We start from the raw sequence: 18,287 nt of genomic DNA on the forward strand, positions 1-18,287 counted from the left end.
GACAATCTTTGGGTTGTCGTTGCAAACTGGGCTGGGAGCCCACGCAGTCTGCAGTCGGGCCCTCGGCACAAATTATGTGCCGAGTAAACGCAGTCGAGTTGAGCCCGGTGAATAGTATCTGCCTCTTCCGTAGGGTGGGAAAGTAGTGGCTGTACTGTATTGCTAGCCCAAGAAGTCAAGGCAATGAGCGTAAACACTGGTATTCTGCCGGGCGTTCCATGCCTCCCTCGTCTCTGACAGTTTTCTAGGGGCCATTCCAGACCTCTTTTGGCCCCTGTCCAATGTAGCATTTCAACACATCTTTGTATCTGTACTAGAAGACAAGTCGTGGCCACCTATCCAGGCCTATCTGCATTCTATTCAATCCCATTGGGCTCAGAATGGTCGACTTAGGGCACCGGCACCGGCACACACTAAAAGTGAGCGGACCCGGCACCGCCTCAAAATCGAGGCACCAGCTGAGTCAGAAATGACGGAGGCGATCCTGTGAGGCGAAAGAACTGGAATCAACCTTGGAAATCATTCACTACTTTTTTTCAGGCCCTTTGTCTGCTCAGCCTTATCTTTGCTTTTGTCTGTACCACCTATTCATAGAACACAAAGAGCGCCTGGTCTTCTCGTGCTCCTTTATTTCCGCCAGAGTCGGCCTTCCGGACCGAACCCGACGGTGACTCAACAACCCCTCTGTTCACCCCGCGCAACGTGGGTTCATCCTCGGATCTCCATCTTGACTTCTCCTCATCTGTTATCCCGTCTCCAAATTCCACACCTTCTTCGCAGTCCCGGTCTGCGATCGCCTACCCTTTGCGACCCCTCGTCGCTCCAGCATTCCCGCTCCGTTTGCATCGCGTCGCGAGAATACCCGCGCCTCCTCTCGCCTCTGCCATCTCACCAAAATCCAACCAACATCTCTTGTCTCCCATTCGATCCCTACAAAGAACCCCCTCCGACATTGCTCAGCCGATTTACCCGATATCCGCAGGATCACGATCCGCACCCACTAGCAGCACAAGAAAGCCTCTTACCGAAACCACAATCACAGACACTACGAACACCATGTACTTTGTCAATATCCTTGCTGGGGCTGCCCCTGTCAAGTTTCCTTAGGCGATCACACGTCTCTCGTGTGCCTTCACCATGGATCTCTCTCCTTGCCTTGGAGGCTTTCGATGCCACAACTGTGTGCTTTTGACTAACTTTTGAACTCTCTACCTCACCCCGTACACCACGAACCTATATCGGATCCTATCCGAAGAGGAATTTTCGTGGTAATTGAGACACTATACCCAACCTACAGTCATCCTCTCGTCAAGACCGAGGAAACAAAAACCGCCAAAATGGCCACCACTACCAACATCAACAGAGAATCATGGGATTCTCTTACCTCAACCTTGGAACATCTTGATGTGTCTTTCTCCCGAGACAGCTGTTATGGATCGGACGAAGTTTCCGTTTCCTCAAACAATACCGCTCCATTGCAGTCCGGCGTTTCGACCAATGTTGTCAAGCACGAGGAGTCATCCTTGCACCCGTTCTTGAAGTCGATCTTGAAGAACTCCTGTGTAGACCTGCAGGATGACAACCAATCTGAATCTGGATACGGATCAGATGAAATGGAAGACGACTATGATGCCCTCTCGGGAGAAGAAGAAGACGACGACGACGACGATGACGACATGTCTGACTTCTCTATCTGGGAGAACACTTCTCAGGATGTGCCTGAATCGCGTGAAGATCACACTGATCTCTTTGACGACTCTTTCATTGGATTTGACTCCATGGTTCGATTTGATGACAAAGTTTGTTACATCGACTCTCCTGAATTCTCGGATGATGAGAAAATGTCCGAGAGTCAGATGACATGTCATGAGCAGTTCCTTCTCCATATAATGCAAAGCTCTCAAGAATCTCTATCCGACTCTCAAATGCATGACGAGTCCGACAATGAGTCTGAGATCGACTACAAAGAATTTACTCGAACGACCTCACATCAGCCAGAAGATTTCCCACGGGAGGCTGTCAACGAGGACCGAGAGATCTTTGTCGCGGAGATGAACTGCATCCATGGGATTGCGGACAATAAGTACAAACACTATCTCCGCACCCAGGTTGACAACATTCGACTTGGCCACGAAGCCGAGTCCATGCATCCGGACGACCCACCTTGCATGTATCTTGATCAAATCCTCGATCATGTCATCGGGGTTTTCCGCAACCTCCTCGCTGTGGATGAGCTGAACGAACTGGTCGCACTCCGCAAACAAGAAAAAGGCCTGATCCCCGAGCAAGGTACCATCGCTACTTCGATTCCAGCGTTGAGCCATCATCAGGCTCTGCTGAACAAGATCGAGCGCTTCCTTCTCGATAGACTGGCCAAGGGTCGCGTGGATGTCTGCCCAGACGAGTTGAGCTTCTTTGCTGGCGGTATCGCCCACGCTCTCGGCACTAAGGATCTCCCTGCAGTGGAGTAAGATCTTTATCTATCCCAGCATCTACCACAAAACAACGCTACGACGTTACGATTATGAAATGAGCTTTATTTCGGCTTCGCCAGGTTCAGGCGAAAGGGAAAGGGAACAACTGGAAGGATTTAACAGTTAGAAAAGCTTTCGGATTCATTGTGCTGATGACCGCCCACAGGACCGGTTCTATCTAGCCACACTAGCTTTGATATTCCAATGATTGAAAGTTCAATACATACCTTGTCACGGTAGAATCCAGCGTACACATTTATATTTTTAAATTCCCCTGTAGATTCACTCGGACACGCCGGCCAGATTCATCCACCCGTCCACCCGAGTCTCAGCAATATATTCAGAACGCCACAGCTCAGCCATCGCCTCGGCCTCGTTAACATCCAGACATCCCAAAAACCATGCCACTGGAACTTGTCTTAGTCCACATGCAGCACGCAATCTACTTCTGGAATCCTCAAACCCAAGAACCAAGACAACGACGAACTCCGTGCCAAATACCCCACCTTGCTTCCCAATTCTTCTCCAGTCTAGACTCACCCTCAATAGCATCCATAAATTACCCAAAATCAGAACCCACCCAGTCCCGTCCCGACTCGACTCCCCCGAGCGTTTCAGATCTCCCAAGCCCCTCCGCCCGCATCCGAAACCCCGGACGCATAACTACTCCGTAGTCTTCGCCGGTGACACCAGTTGCCTTCTGACACGCGCGTGTTATCGAAGTAGATGAAGGCGCGGCACGCTAGCGAGACGTTGGGTCGGAGAATTTCTAGGTTCCTTCCCTACTGCGTATGGATGGACAGGAGCGGGTCTGGGATTTCTTTTTGAGGGATCTCTGGGTGGGGATGAACGGAGACGACGGAGGTTTCTCCAGTTGACTAGGACTTTTTTTTAAAAAATTATGGGTACACCTAGGCGCCTAGTTATGCTGAAAAAGGGGCTTGGTGTGCTATAGATTCCGGTCATGGCGGGGTGGATATGTACGGAGCACCTGCACTTGAGGGAGACGTATTTTCTGAGTTTGGGACCGCGCTTGGGAGTGGAGTGGAAGGGATTGGCAATCAACTGGAGACTAGGATGTAATTGGAATGTCGGGGCTGTGCGACTTTACGTTTGAATGCTGGATAGAATTGATATGTCGAGTTCAAATGAGTGCGAGGACGAGTAACGCCGTTGTGCCGTGTCGATCGCAACGGCGCCAGAGCACAGACAGACGCAAGCAAGTCTTGTTCTTGTGATGCGGTGAAGAAACATGTATTCATTCTACGTAGTCCGTCCTAAATATGCACCGTGCAATAGCTCGCTGCGTGCGGTCGATCATGGATGAGTCGTGAACCTTAGGACACGGACACGGACACGGACACATCGTCACCTTGTTTTCCTTGGACACGTCTCCGTTCTTGTTCCAGTCTGCCTATCTCGCCCCTAGCAAGACTGATTCTTGCGTCTCGGCCATATAGTGGATCATCAATAGCCGCGAAAGGATTCTGACAGCGAACGGGAGTGGACCACCGCGTGGTCAATAATGCCCCAAAGCTAGGCCAAGATAAGCCACACATCCTTACCTAGGAAAGTTAGCGGGTATGGCCGGTGGGAACTTCAGGACCAGCCTCGTCGTGGCGATCGCGGCCACTGGGCCGATGGTGCGACCGTATCCCGTCGGGGTTGAACTGCCCGGGGTGCCCAGGCCATGGATTGCACGGACGGCTGCTGGATATTGCGGCCTATAAGCTTACGAGATGTGGAAGTGCTGGGGGTTGCAGTACAGGGAGGTGAAGAAGGGGCCAATCGGGGAGCGGGGGTGGTCAGTAGACAATGTATGCGTTGTGATGGGATCTGATGTATCTTCGGTTGCACGACAGTCGGCATTCAGATGCGGTGATCTGTATTCTTCCTGCAGGCAACTGCCCAGGTGGTTGCTCATCTCATCGCTCGCTTCGAGCGGCATTTCCCCCACGGCCTGGAATTGCGGAGGACCTAACAGGATACTACGGGCTCTTAGACCCGCCTGTTGCCGATCGTGGATCAAATGATGGAGCATATAATGGCACTCACATGTGCATGAATCAGGATCTGCCCTATCCATCTTACCCTTCCTAGGTTGGGATATACATCTGTTCAGGGGGAAGTTTGCCATGACCATGATGACCGTGACCGTGCGACCCACTCGCGACGATCACAGTGAATGGGATTATCTCCATTGTTATCTCTGCGGAGAGCTTGATTGTACCATTTTGTGGACTTTGCACATCCGATTGGAGAACCACGTTCCGTGGAATCAGATCGGAGAACGGTACCACGTCTCGGACTGACGGACCTGAATGCGCGGCCAGTGATGGTTCCCCTCTCCTGAGGGATATATCTACTGTAGAGAGACTCAAAATGTAGACCTGAGTAGTATGCCAAAATCCGATCTCGATCATATTGGAGGGGCAACCCTAAAAGACTAGAAGACGGATCGGAGAATCCCTTTTCGGGACCTCGTGGGTGCCCCCTGGGCCCATGGAACGGGCTTAGCTGAGGAACGTGCTATGGAACACGGCCGTGGGACTGGATGGAGCAAGGCCGAGAGTGGAGTCAGGACCTAAGACTATCGAAAACAAGCCCGGAGAAAAATAGCGGAGGGGAGTGGAAGGCATGGAACCACGATGGAAGAGAGGCGAAACACCCAAAGTCACCCCACGACAGGGGGACTGCAGGTACAGGCCGGTGCTGAGTAGCGTGCTGAAGCGGGAAGATTCCAATAATTCACACGAACGTGGTGTAGCTCCAAAGACTAAACCCACCTTTGATGTGGTTATTGGGCAAGTTCATCAGTGGAGGTTCATTAGCGTGAGTTGGGGCCCGTCGATCGTTAAATTCGATTTCTGCCCTTGGTCTTTCACCCCCTGTTCTTCAATGCGATAGGCGCCTGCGATCCAGCCTGATATTTCTCAACCATGGATGGCTGACCTTGGGCTCAGGCACTCAGATCATACAGATTGCACAGGTTAGGTTGTACGGTACCGTAGACATGGTATTTGGGGAGGCAACTGGAGGCCTCGTGCAGGGGGCAGCCACCCGCTGCAAAGCGAACGGTGTATAGAAACGTGTATATAAAACGTGTACCGCCGATTACTCTATCGCAGACATTCGGGGCAGAATCATTTGCTCCATAATTTATTCCTCGGTAGCTAACCCCCGAATGCTCACTGCTCCACTCCATCGTGAAGCTCATTTACTCCTTTAAACCCTCGGTTGCCGCCTGTTTCTCCATATTCTTTCCTTTGGCCCTTTTTCGCTCCTTTCTATTGTCGTTCTTTATACCTCTTGCACTGTTCTATTTTTGATTTATTTTACGGGTACGTTGGAAACCCTCCACGGGATGCATTACGGGACCAAAGTGGACGTTGCCTGCATGCTGTGAAACTCGCCCCAAAAGGCCCCCCATTTCACGTCAGCAGGAGAGAATTTGGCAATGTGAGAACGTGAAGCTGACGGGAGTACAGGATGCTTGGATTTTAGTGATTGGATTTCATCCCAGTCTCTGTTGTGGTGTCCCGCGCGGGAGGAGAAAAAAGTAGAAAAGAAAGGAACACTAGTATACAGATCCCTGGACCGGGGTCCTAACCCCATTATGAACCCTTACAAAGGATCCGATTTCCAGGACGGGCCCAAGTCCCGTTCTCGCACCAGCAGCATCTCCAGTGACTCGCAACTCTCCCGAGTCAACCTCATGTCTCCCCCCTCGGTACGACCACCGCCTGGTTATATTTCATCGGCGGCCGCTTCCGAGATCATCACTACTGACCAGGAGTTCAACGCCGCCGATTTCGTCGCCGACGACGAAGAGCCCGGCTCGGGCGCCAATGCGCTGGTTACTCCCGCTGCCCTCTCTCTCCTGAACAATTTCCTCGATAACTTACTGTTCAATATTCTTGCCGCCTCTAAGTCTACACAGTTGACGGCGATCCGACCATGTCTGGCCGACGTATTGAAGCCGCGACTCGCGGGAGAAGTGGTGGCTACTGCAGATGAGGAGTTGAGTGAATATATGGGCGGAGCCGAGGATGAGCAGACCGAGTTTCGCGGCGGCCAGCAGCCGGGCGGCGACTTCGACTTGGTGCGCTCCTGGAAATTGACCCGCCTCCGATGTATGGTCTACACTCGCTTGGGCAATATGGAAGAGGAGGATGAAGACGAATTCATTGCCCAGGAGGGCCTCCGCGAGAGCGATGGTGCGCCTCGCCGTTTCTCCAGCCATGTCGACAATATCACCCCCGCAGCCGCCATCTTCTTGACCTCGATCATTGAGCACATTGGCGAGCAGGCCCTGATCATTGCGGGGGAGACTGCGCGCTCCCGACTGTCAGCGAAGCTCAACGACGGCGCGAGTGCTGAAACCGATATGGAAGAAGAGCACAAGACGATCGACCAGTTAATAGTGGAGGATCTTGATATGGAGAAATTGGCCTTGAATGCGACCCTCGGCCGATTGTGGCGCACATGGAGAAAGCGCAGACGCGGCACCACTGTCTCCCGATCTCTGTCTCGCGCAGGGTCTCGTGACTCCTTCCGCCGTCGCACTTACTCCTTAGCCAACAGCCGCAAGAGCAGTATTGTGACCATTGAGGAGCCCGTGACTCCCAAGGAGCATCTTCCCGAAGAGATCCCTGCGCCTGTGAATCCCGCAGATGTGCCTTTGCCAATTGGCGACTATGACGTGCAGGAGATCGAAGTGCCGGGATACTCGCATGATTTGGATGGCGAGGTGCAGACCATGGAGGCCGTGGTGGCCCACAAGGTGCGACCGCGGAGTTTGATGGTTTTCCCTTCGCCTTCGCTCGCGCCCAGGTCCCCGGGGTCGAAAAACCAGTCTCCCGTCAGTGCTTCGGCCATTGAGAATCCGAAGTCGCTCCGCCATTCTCGCTCCAGGTCATTGCCAAATGCGGCGGGCGGCGCACGCGAGGTGCAGGAATCTGCAGAGGGCGAGCAGCCATCCCCTACTTCCAGCGAAAAGGCCGGGATACTCGACACCATGTACGAAGACGATGAGTCGGCCGAATTCGTGGATGCAGCGGAATCTGCGCTTGGGCTCGCTATTACCACACCGAGCGAAGAGCTGGTGTTGGTGGACGAGTCCGCCGAGAAGGACAGAATGTCGATCTTGCATGAAGAGGAAGAGGAAGCAGCTCCTCCAGTCAACGAAATGGTCGCATCCTTGCGGTCGGTGACCCCCGACGAGGTGATCAATCAAGTCAACAGCTCGCGAGCGTCGATCTCATCCCCGAATGAGCGAACGGCCAAGGAACCGGAGGTTATTGAGGGACAAGGGATGTGCGAGAAACCCCGACCAGCGTCGACGATACAACGACCGCGACGGCACTCTAGTAGGGATGCCGTACAGCCTAATGCAAAGGCGATCGATGCAGAGACTAGCTATGTTGAGAAACAACCCGCCGTCGAGTCGCCGCCACCGACGCAAGGGATGGAAATCGCACCAACACCGTCCGCAGCCACCGTCGAGGCTATCGAAATCCCTAACGACAATGAAGATGCTATTGACGACGATCAAGATAAGTCGGTCATGTCTTTTACCCCTGCGACTGAGCCCTCAATCGAAAATGTCGTGCCCGAGACCACCAATGAGCCCTCATATTCTCCTGAACATCCTCGACCTTCGTCAACCTCCGGAAGTAGCGAGTATTCATCGAGATCCCGCAAAGCCAGACCTACTCCGTTGATCGTCGCAGTCAGCTCCCGTAGCCCTACAGGATCTGAGCGAGCAGCCGTTCAGCGAATGCCTACACGTCCATCTACATCCGTTCAGTTGGCCCAACCTAAGCCGCGTCGATCAGAGAGCTTCAGCAGTTCGAAGGAAAAGCGACCAGTGACCGCTGGCTCGACCACATCCGGAGTCTCGACCAAACTCAAGGGCATCATGGGCCGCCAACCTGGTGACTCCCCTTCGCTCCGTCTACGCAGCTCGTCTGATACAAGCCGTGCATCTGGCAGTGGCGATTCTGTGGAGAATGATACCTCGGCAGATCTCGACAAGTTGATCAACAGCGACGAGACTATCCATTACACGCTTACCCCGCGGAGTGTGAGGGAAATGTCTTTCCCTGACGCGCCTCGGCCGATTCCTCGGTCAGATACTCAAGACACCCACGCTTTGGCTGATTTCATCAAGAACACCGGTCCACCGGTCGATGAACCGCCGCAGCCACACAAGGCTCGGGCATCTGTTTCCTCGAAGGCTACTGGAGAGTTGACGTCTCTGGGACGTATTAGGTCGAATCTCGACTCTCCCAGGACCATTGCTCCTCCGATTTCCCCAATTTCCCCCATGTCCCCCCGCGCAACTCCATCTCCCAAGCCATCCGTAGCTGGACAGGCCCGGGATGCCCGTCCTTCGCCCAACTCAACTCAGGAGTTTGCCGAGTTCATCAAGTCGACAGGCCCTGCCAGCCCCAGCGGAAGCACGTTCACCTCAAGCCCCCCTCCGAGTGTGATCTACCAGCAAGGTACCAACTTCTCAGGGACCAAGACTTCTCGTCCAGGCTCGACTTTGTCAAGCAGCACAAAGAGTACAAGCCGTTCGAATGGTTCTCGACCAAAGGAGCCAAGTGGGTCGCGATCCAAGCCTGGCCCTGCCGAGTCCAAGCGTTCGGCCACGTCTGAGCTCATCGACTTCATTCGCGAAGGACCTCAGCAACCAGGAGCCCACCGTATCCCGCGGACAGTTGCACCATTCCGCAACACCGTTGACTCGGATGACATGCAATTCGACTCTGCTCAGCAAAAGGGCAGCTCCGTCGCCGCTACCCAGGATACGTCGACACGTAACAAGTCATTGACATCTCCGGGCTCGCGTACTGGACCGCTTGATTCACCTCAGCGCGGACCCAGCCAGGTCAGGGCTATACCGTCTGCAAGCAGCGCTATTCCAGATGATGATCCTCGTCCTATTCGCAAGCAGAATCGAGTTCGAGACCCTTACGCTATCCCGGATTCCGACGATGAGGAGGACAACGAATTGCTGGAAGAGCTCATTAGCTCCAAGCCACCCCCTCGCCAAGAGGAAAGTTTGATTGATTTCCTGCGAAGCGAGCCGCCGCCTGATTTCTCGCAACCTGCTCCTCAGCCTTTGAACATCAGCACTCAATCTCAACAACCGGGCTCGAATGGCTTCGCGAGCAGTGCATCAGACCTGAAGGCTCGCTTCCTCCGCGGAAACGCAGACAGGGGACCTTCAAACAAGATGTCCCTGAGCTCACTGCGCTCGCAAAATAACAACGGACAATCCCCATCCAACTACACAGCCAAGGTCGGCATGGAGCGTAACCCCGGCATCATGCCATCCACCTCCCACAAGCAAACAGAGACCGGCGCCCTAGCCGACTTCCTGCGCAACACCGGCCCTCCCGAGCCTCCACCCAACATGAATCCCAAGACGAAGGAGGGCTCATTCTCGCGGTTCTTCACACGCCGCCGAAAGATCGAGGCGTAAGCCCCGAACATCGATGTCATGCTTTGAGCGTTTCAAGTTCATCTAACGATCCCTACATATCATGTCCATCGTTTCGATCATTTACACGGATCCATCGTTTCATATTTTCCTTATTTATCGACATATTGTATAGAGGCAATGTCCCCATTATTTATTTCATTATTCTCAAGGCTACGACCCAGTGGCTTCTCCGACTCCTCATGTGAACCGCTTTCTTTCTTACCCCCTTTTTTTCTTTTTCTGTGGATGTGATACTCTCCGGCACTGAACGACTAATTCGGATCATTTTCTTTTCTCTCTGTTCTGTGGGCCGAGACGGGATTGTCTTGGTTTCCTTTTGAATTTTGCGAGATACCATGTTTGAAGTACCTGTGCCTGTATCTAAAAGCCACGACGCTCAGAACCATTTCTTTACTACCTTCTTTAATCTTCTACCAAGTTCTTTGTATCGTTCGTAGTCATCGTAGTGAGTTGAAAGATGCTGGCTGTGCTTTGTATGAACCGTCAGAGTGCCGCACGGTGCCAAAATCGAAATGAGGGTAGATTGTAGCCACATGTCGCGATTCGAAGAGAATTCGAGTTTTTCATATCTACAGTTCACTCATATTATTAATTAATCTTGGAAAACCTTGCTTAGAAAAATGAAAGCAGCCCTTACAAGAGCCGATATTGACAGCTGTTCTATAGATGTACCTGGCGCGGAACATCGTTGATCCCGTTGATCCCGACTCCCCTTTCCAGGTGGCATCAACAGCGTCAACAGCTCACCTGTCTACCATTCCATTTGCCAACCATGGGCTCCTCTCCCTTCACAATGAGGTCCGTCCTCGCCCTCTTCCTCTTCGCCATCCAACTTGTCTCCGCCCTGAAATTCGACTTGCCCGCCGGCAGCGGCAAGAACGAGCGATGCGTCCGCAACTTTGTGTCCCGCGACCAGCTCGTCGTGGTCACTGCCATCGTGAACGGCAATAAGGGTGATGGCCAGCAGGTCAGCATGCACGTACGTGAAATACCTCCACCGGGGAGTTGATGTTCCAATTGTTGTAAATGGATTGTTACGCTGCCAGCTCCTCCGCCGAACACGCGACAGCTAACGCTTTTTCGCTCTAAAGATCAAGGATGCCATGGGCAATGACCACGGTCGTCCTAAAGATATCGTTGGTGAGGTGCGTCAGGCGTTTACCTCTACCGCGGATACCGCTTTCGATGTGTGCATGGACAACCAACTTGTCGGTCGTGGTAAGTTACCAACTACCTATTAAAAGAGGCTTACAGCTTGCCTGCCTGCATGGATAAACGCTAATCAAGTAACCGTATAGGTGCCAACGCCAACTCCTTCCGCGAAGTCGAGCTCGATGTCGAGATCGGCGCCGACGCCCGCGACTGGTCCAGTATCCAAGTCCAAGAGAAGCTCAAGCCCGTCGAGACCGACCTCCGCCGCATCGAAGAGATGGTCCAAGATATCGTCACGGAGATGGAATACCTGCGTGCCCGCGAGCAGCGCCTACGCGATACCAACGAGAGCACCAACGAGCGTGTCAAGTGGTTCGCCTTCGGTACCATGGGCATGCTGATGGGCCTGGGCGCGTGGCAGGTTGTCTACCTGAGGGCTTACTTCCGATCTAAGCACCTTATCTAGATGGTGTGGAAGGCGGTTGCATTTTGGAGTCGCTTATTTTACATTTTTTTTTTGAATTTACGCAGCGCGTTCGAGGGATTCCTGTTTGTGTACTCTCTCATGTCTTATGGCATTCTGTTACAACAGTCATGACCTCAATGATACAAAATATAGGCTCTGCGCATGCTGAGCATTAATCAACATTTGAAAGTTACTATAGTTAGATGGCTATTATATCGTCTTTGGTCGTTCTGCCGCCAAGTTACCCGGTAGTTTAGCCATGTGAAAACGGATGGCTCCTCCAGGTTGCAATTTATTATAATGAGTATATACAGAGGAGCAGACAGGCTACTAGGCCATGCCAAATATCCAATCAAGCAGTCCGGACTGGCTGTGTAATCTTCCAAGGCTCAGTGGACCCAGCGGCCCGCAAACACTGCAAACCCCGGGACGCCGGGTATGTACATTTTCGGGCCATTACTCCAGATGACATCAAGCTCGCGTAGCTAACAATTCCCCAACTGTCCTTCACCCAAGTCCCAATTACCCCCCGGACAGATAAAGGAACCTCAAAATGACAGCCTCACGACTCATCACCCGCCTCGCGCGGCCTTCAGCTTCAAGTTACACACCAATTTCAGCATTGAACCGCTCTTTCGGCTCTTCGGCTCTGCGTTTCAACGATACCAGCGAACGCGCCGCTTCGGAACTCAAGGCTCACCGTGAGAACCAGACCAAGAAGCAGCCGAACCAGTTCGTGCCAAACACCACTTCCACCATGACCAAGGACTTTCCCAATGTTGGCAAGAAACCCTCGCCGCCTGAGATGCTCAATTCCGTCGATCCTAACTACCGCCCTGCGGATCCTTACCCGGGTAAGATTGAGCATTTCACTGGTGGACGCCAGGACACTGGTGCACAGAAGCCGGAGCTCGGCGTTGGTGAGATGGAGGGTATCACTTTCAAGGTTGAGCCGTTGAAGCGGGTCAACGAAGATGTGACGACCATGCGTGCTCGTTTACTATGTTCGTTCCCCAACAAATATGAACACCTTTAGAATCGGAACTAACAAAGGCACGATAGACCAGAGCCGCAAGCGCGGAATCCTCGAATCCGACCTCCTCCTTTCAACCTTCGCAGACGTCTACCTGCGCGACATGTCCCACGACCAACTTAAGGAGTATGATAGCTTCCTCGATGAAAACGACTGGGACATCTACTACTGGGCCACCCAGGACCCACCTACCGAAGGCTCCTCTGCTCCGGCCGAGGACACTCTGACCGAGACGTGGAAACAGACTGGCGCTAAGAGCGGCGAGTGGGCGCAAACGATTGGAGCGTTCAAGGCAGCATACAGACCTGTGCCGGAGCGCTGGAATGGCTCGGAGGTGTTGGAGTTGTTGAGGGAGCATGTTCGGGATAAGAGCGCGACTGGGTTTGAGTCGGCGAAGAATAAGAAGACTGGAGGTGGGTTGGGACGGATGCCTGATGTTCAGGTGTTCAACTCGTAGGTTTCCAGGGTGAGAACCCTAGGATGTAACTTGGTTTGTACTCTATGTGAGGATCTGTATATTTGGTTATAAGACATGGTTGAATACACTATGGTAGTGTTGTGTCGCTCGTGGAGTAGAAGTATACAGCTAGAGTAAAATGGGTGCTGGTTCCCTCGTCAATTGACCTCGGGAACCTTAGGGTATAAGTTTTACTCGGGCTAGGTGGTCTATAGTGGTGTCAACATGCTAGACTCTTTTCATGATATAGCCCAGCATGTAAACTATAGATTTTCGCTGCGAAGAAGGCTAAATGTATTAATTCAGTGAGGGAATACATCTGTCATGATGCTCTCTAGCCCACGGGTGACAATCTAGACAGAAGAGACCGATGGTTATTCATATATTTAAGATAACTTGCTAATTGATCGCTGGCTCGATAGACGGATATAGCTATGCCAGCATGTTCTTTGATTGATGTACTGCGTATGTAATGATGCACTTTCGGCTATGCAGTTGTATTGTCGGGTCATGTGACCTCGCACCAGGAGAGGGTTCAATTCCAAGTGTAACAAGGTCAGATTTGTCAGACTGGGCCGGATGAACCTAGAAACAAAACAACGAATCAGTGTCCATAGCGAATCGACGGGACAATCCAATCGAATACATTCAACCAAGTCCCGATATCTCTCACGTGATCTTCGCTTAGTTTAGGGCACGGCGGAACCACACAAGGCGCTGGCCAACCGGGTTAGGGCTTGGGCGGGCACGCAGCGTATCCTTCCTCTGCGATTTTATCTCCTCAGCGTCAACGACCTACTCCGCCCATCCTTCCCTTCCATCGTCTCATTCCCATCATGGCTGAGCAGCTGGTTCTTCGCGGCACCCTCGAGGGCCACAATGGCTGGGTTACTTCCCTTGCCACTTCTCTGGAGAAGTAAGAGACTCGCCTGAATTTTCGCCTCGAATGTTCTTCTGACTTGAATTCGACATTTAGCCCCAACATGCTGCTGTCCGGTTCCCGCGACAAGACCCTGATCATCTGGAACCTCACTCGCGATGAGCAGGCTTACGGTTACCCCAAGCGCAGCCTGGAGGGCCACTCCCACATCGTCTCTGACTGTGTATGTCATTTGCCCCTCCCGTCTCGACCGGAAAAAGTGTGAAAAGGATTCATTGGACGTGGATACAATGGAATCGGATCAAACTACCGGGTCAATTGGACTGTTTGGCTGACCGTCGGTCTTTTTCTTGCGAATAGGTGATCTCCTCCGACGGTGCCTACGCTCTGTCCTCCTCCTGGGACAAGTCGCTCCGTCTCTGGGAGCTGTCCACCGGTAACACCACCCGCACTTTTGTCGGCCACACCAACGATGTTCTGTCCGTCTCCTTCTCCGCCGACAACCGCCAGATCGTCTCCGGTTCCCGTGACCGCTCCATCAAGCTGTGGAACACCCTCGGTGACTGCAAGTTCACCATCACCGACAAGGGCCACACCGAGTGGGTCTCCTGCGTTCGCTTCAGCCCCAACCCCCAGAACCCCGTCATTGTCTCCGCCGGCTGGGACAAGCTCGTCAAGGTACGCTATGCTATTACTCTCGATTTCCTTCGCAACAAGTCATCCAGACTTGTACCTTTTTTTTTTTTTTCAAATGATGTTTGCATATAAACGTATTTGCTACTTCAGAGCCCTTACCGGCTATGAGACAACCCATCACCCAATGCCTGATGTTAAAAAAAATTCAACTTTTGTTGAATTGAGGAGGACGCGGAAAACTCTTTCTTCTGGACTCATTTTTGCGTTGATGAATCCACCGCTAACACTTGATCCTCCATCTAGGTCTGGGAGCTCGCTTCCTGCCGCCTGCAGACCGACCACATCGGTCACACTGGCTACATCAACACCGTCACCATCTCCCCCGACGGATCCCTCTGCGCTTCCGGTGGCAAGGACGGTACCACCATGCTGTGGGACCTGAACGAGTCCAAGCACCTCTACTCCCTCCACGCCGGTGATGAGATCCACGCTCTCGTCTTCTCCCCCAACCGCTACTGGCTGTGCGCTGCCACCAGCAGCTCCATCACCATCTTCGACCTCGAGAAGAAGAGCAAGGTTGATGAGCTCAAGCCCGAGTACGTCGAGAAGGGCAAGAAGAGCCGTGACCCTGAGTGTATCTCCCTCGCCTGGTCCGCCGATGGCCAGACCCTGTTCGCCGGTTACACCGACAACAAGATCCGTGCCTGGGGTGTCATGTCGCGGGCATAGATGAGTTGATGATGTATGTCGCGGGTGAAGGAGCAAGGCCTGTTTTTGATCTATCGCCAAGGGAATCAAAAAAAAGTTCAAAACCAGAACATGAAGGGCATTGGTTTGGAATGTATGAGCCACGAGCAATGAAGCACTCTCGGTGCCGGGAATGAGGCCCGGCCTAGAGGTTTTCTGACATGTCTAGCTTACTTGATTCACCATTAAAATCGAATGTCTGGAATCTTGTGAAGGCATGTGATGTTCTAATACCACAAGGCATCAAAATGTTTCCTATTTTTCTTCATTCGAGTTTTTTTGCGTAGATGTGGATCTGTAAATGTAGCAACCTAGATCGTAGACTTTTGTACACCTGATGAGGTATTTCCTTGTTCTGAAAAGTTGGAATCCTCCTGGACCTTGGTCTAGACTGCCCTTCCACGCTGAAGATCTTTCGCGGCTTTGCCCAATGTGCCCCTAGATGGAAATTCTGGATTCCGTACATTCTTCTAGTGATCCCAGCTGGGCAGGACGTGTCTGTGTTGCCCTGGAAATATTACCCAAGGCGATATCACCGCAGGTGGAGGTTTTGAGATGGCGTCTTCGTGAGTTCCAGTTCTCATGCGCCTCCGATGTCGCATTTTCACACTTCCAAGGCTGGCTCCAGCTCAACAAAATGATTAGGAACCATTGAAACTAAATAAGTTCATGTCTATCATGATATGCGCTCGTGATATACTGCAAGAATATATCTTTAGTGACATCCTCTTCATTAAAAGTTACTATCCTGCACAAATTTCTCACAAGTGCTTGTTCGCCACATACAGCCGGAAATATTCAGAGTGTTGAAATTCCCCATCGCCTGTCTGCAGCAGTGGGTGTTCCGCCGTGATCTCTTACCTCTTGCTTGGTCTTCGAAGAGGACCTAGAGAGAGAGAGAGAGAAGTCGAAGATGAGTTTCCCGAGATGGAGAAGACATCCGTCTTATGGGCAGGCCTGGCGTGGTATGAATGATGTCTTAGCTCCAAGGCTCCTAACATCGTCTGTACCTATTGTGTCTATTTGGGCTTGGTGCAGTCAGTTATGGCTAGATTTGGTATGGCAGTAAGCTCTTTTCTTTCGGTAGAACTTACTTCTGTTCATTGCAAACCTTGGGAAGTTTTCTTATACTGCTATTGAGAACAGTTGCAGGTTTCGTTAGTCACCGGATATTAGAAAGAAACTAGATACGATATAGAGAATTTCGTTCGACTTATAGGAGATGTGTTCTACATGGTCATAATATACATCAAGCGCACGGCTTCACATGCGTCCATAGGTCGCCTATTTCTTGCTAAATCTCTTCAAAGCCGCATCCGCCATGGCGACTCCATCTTCATAACCCATACCACTGGCTAGCGACCTGGCCTCGATATACCGTTGCTTAGCCACATCGTGCTTGTCCTGCAGCTCTGCAAGCTCGCCCAGATTGTACGTGGCCACGACACAGGTAATATCGCACTCTTCGTCACGTACCGGGGGTTGAATACGTGCCGCAACATCAAGAGACTTTTGAGCCCATAGACGCGCAGCCTCGACTGTCTGCTCTCGAGAAATGGCTTGCTTTTCGGCGCGAGGCGAAGTAGGCAGCTGCACCTGGCCGACCATAGCGCTGGCGACATCGTTCAAAAGGGTCACTTGCTTGCAAGATGGCGAGTTACCCTCCGCCACGCGAAGCAATTCTAGTGCGCGCAGATACAACGGCATGGCGAGCTCGTGTCGATCTTTGGCTGTGTAAGTGGATGCAAGCTCTGCCAGCGCTGTAGCGATCTCGGTCATGTTCAACCAAGCGTCACTGTTTGCGTCACCAGAGCCTCCACCAACAGGAAGACCCAACTTCTGACGACGATGCATTTCCTTCAAACACAGCTCAACGGCAGCGACCTGCGCAGCCTCGGCCTTCTTGTCCTCCTGGATATGATCGCTGGAGTACAGCTCAGCCAGCTTCATCTCCATGCCGACGACCTTCTTGAGTGCTTTGTCGCGCTGGCGGGTCTCGAATGCTTGCATCTTCTTTAATTCCTCCTCCGCTTCCTGGATAGCCCCCTCTTTGATTTGGACATTGTCCGGAGTTGCCTTTGCCGGTGCTGGCGATTTCGTATCCTTCTTGTCGGCAGCAGTCTCCGCGGCCCTTCCTTCCTCAACCCATTTCATCGTCTCCGTCCTCGTCCGCTCCAACACCTCAATCGATGCCTTCACCAGGCCCGCTTTCTCCAACATCAGGGCCACCTGCAACTTAATACCCATGACCTCATCTGAGAAGGGGTGCATGCCCAGATCAAGTGCTCTCCGCAGAGCTTCTTTGTAAGAATTCAGCGCCTTGATCGGGTTCAGGTCGATCTCGGTGTAGTAGATTGCAGAACGAAGCGATTCGGCGACTGGCTGCGGGAAGTTGTGGTATTGTGGTGCAACTTGTGTAAGCTCCACATAGGAGATGTATGTGAATAGGCACAGGCCACCGATCAAGGATATAATGGCCAGCGGTAGCATGACAGGGTTCTTGCGGAAGATGCCCTTGGACGCTTCGCGGTAGTTCATGCGTAGGCGCTGGGCGTAGGTGAGATATCGCGGGTGAAAGAGGTAGGGATTTGCAAGCGATTTCACATTGTTATATCCTGGTTGTGATGGCCGGATACTCTGGTTGCATATTGATCGGGCGGGTTGGCGTTGTGCTTGTAGGAGTCGCGGGGCGGCGCTGATGCGCCGCGATACTGTGCGGAACATTGGCTATGAATTCTCTCAGTTGACTTAGCACTAGGCTCGAGGCTCCGAGATTCTTTCAAGATTGGAGGGGTTCAATTGTTGGAGATGGTAAGTTGGAGAGTTAGGACGGAACTCCCGCGGCCGATTTTCTCTTGGCCCAAGCTTCCTCTCCGCTATAATGACGTCGCCCGTTATCGGGTTGCTTTGAGGACATTCTATTTGCACT

The 18,287-nt window shown here is 52.4% G+C and overlaps 7 protein-coding genes across 7 annotated transcripts; 5 read left to right on the top strand and 2 right to left on the bottom strand.

Annotated features, from left to right (window-relative positions):
- Nucleotides 1-1,337: 1,337 nt before the first annotated feature.
- Nucleotides 1,338-2,471, top strand: N7443_008529 (uncharacterized protein; the record flags this gene model as incomplete). Its single annotated transcript, XM_056888585.1, has 1 exon — nucleotides 1,338-2,471. One exon carries the CDS (start codon nucleotides 1,338-1,340, stop codon nucleotides 2,469-2,471), a length of 1,134 nt encoding a protein of 377 aa, XP_056737887.1.
- Nucleotides 2,472-4,035: 1,564 nt separating this feature from the next.
- Nucleotides 4,036-4,422, bottom strand: N7443_008530 (uncharacterized protein; the record flags this gene model as incomplete). The annotated part of the gene is given in 2 exon segments (XM_056888586.1): nucleotides 4,036-4,198; nucleotides 4,211-4,422. 2 exon segments carry the CDS (start codon nucleotides 4,420-4,422, stop codon nucleotides 4,036-4,038), a joined length of 375 nt encoding a protein of 124 aa, XP_056737888.1.
- Nucleotides 4,423-6,090: 1,668 nt separating this feature from the next.
- N7443_008531 (uncharacterized protein) lies at nucleotides 6,091-9,966 on the top strand (the record flags this gene model as incomplete). The annotated part of the gene is made up of 1 exon (XM_056888587.1): nucleotides 6,091-9,966. One exon carries the CDS (start codon nucleotides 6,091-6,093, stop codon nucleotides 9,964-9,966), a length of 3,876 nt encoding a protein of 1,291 aa, XP_056737889.1.
- A 793-nt stretch (nucleotides 9,967-10,759) lies between these two features.
- N7443_008532 (p24 family protein) lies at nucleotides 10,760-11,605 on the top strand (the record flags this gene model as incomplete). The annotated part of the gene is made up of 3 exons (XM_056888588.1): nucleotides 10,760-10,966; nucleotides 11,079-11,205; nucleotides 11,286-11,605. 3 exons carry the CDS (start codon nucleotides 10,760-10,762, stop codon nucleotides 11,603-11,605), a joined length of 654 nt encoding a protein of 217 aa, XP_056737890.1.
- Nucleotides 11,606-12,158: 553 nt separating this feature from the next.
- N7443_008533 (succinate dehydrogenase assembly factor 2) lies at nucleotides 12,159-13,095 on the top strand (the record flags this gene model as incomplete). The annotated part of the gene is made up of 2 exons (XM_056888589.1): nucleotides 12,159-12,609; nucleotides 12,668-13,095. The coding sequence occupies 2 exons, from the start codon at nucleotides 12,159-12,161 to the stop codon at nucleotides 13,093-13,095; spliced, it is 879 nt and encodes a 292-aa protein (XP_056737891.1).
- Nucleotides 13,096-13,931: 836 nt separating this feature from the next.
- Nucleotides 13,932-15,340, top strand: cpcB (40S ribosomal protein RACK1; the record flags this gene model as incomplete). The annotated part of the gene is made up of 4 exons (XM_056888590.1): nucleotides 13,932-14,011; nucleotides 14,072-14,198; nucleotides 14,336-14,653; nucleotides 14,915-15,340. 4 exons carry the CDS (start codon nucleotides 13,932-13,934, stop codon nucleotides 15,338-15,340), a joined length of 951 nt encoding a protein of 316 aa, XP_056737892.1.
- Nucleotides 15,341-16,642: 1,302 nt separating this feature from the next.
- Nucleotides 16,643-18,082, bottom strand: N7443_008535 (TPR domain protein; the record flags this gene model as incomplete). Its single annotated transcript, XM_056888591.1, has 1 exon — nucleotides 16,643-18,082. The coding sequence occupies one exon, from the start codon at nucleotides 18,080-18,082 to the stop codon at nucleotides 16,643-16,645; it is 1,440 nt and encodes a 479-aa protein (XP_056737893.1).
- Between the last annotated feature and the right edge of the window lie 205 nt (nucleotides 18,083-18,287).

Source organism: Penicillium atrosanguineum (assembly GCF_028827265.1).
Source record: "Penicillium atrosanguineum strain IBT 20685 chromosome Unknown utg000007l_segment0_segment0, whole genome shotgun sequence".
NCBI lineage: Eukaryota > Fungi > Ascomycota > Eurotiomycetes > Eurotiales > Aspergillaceae > Penicillium > Penicillium atrosanguineum.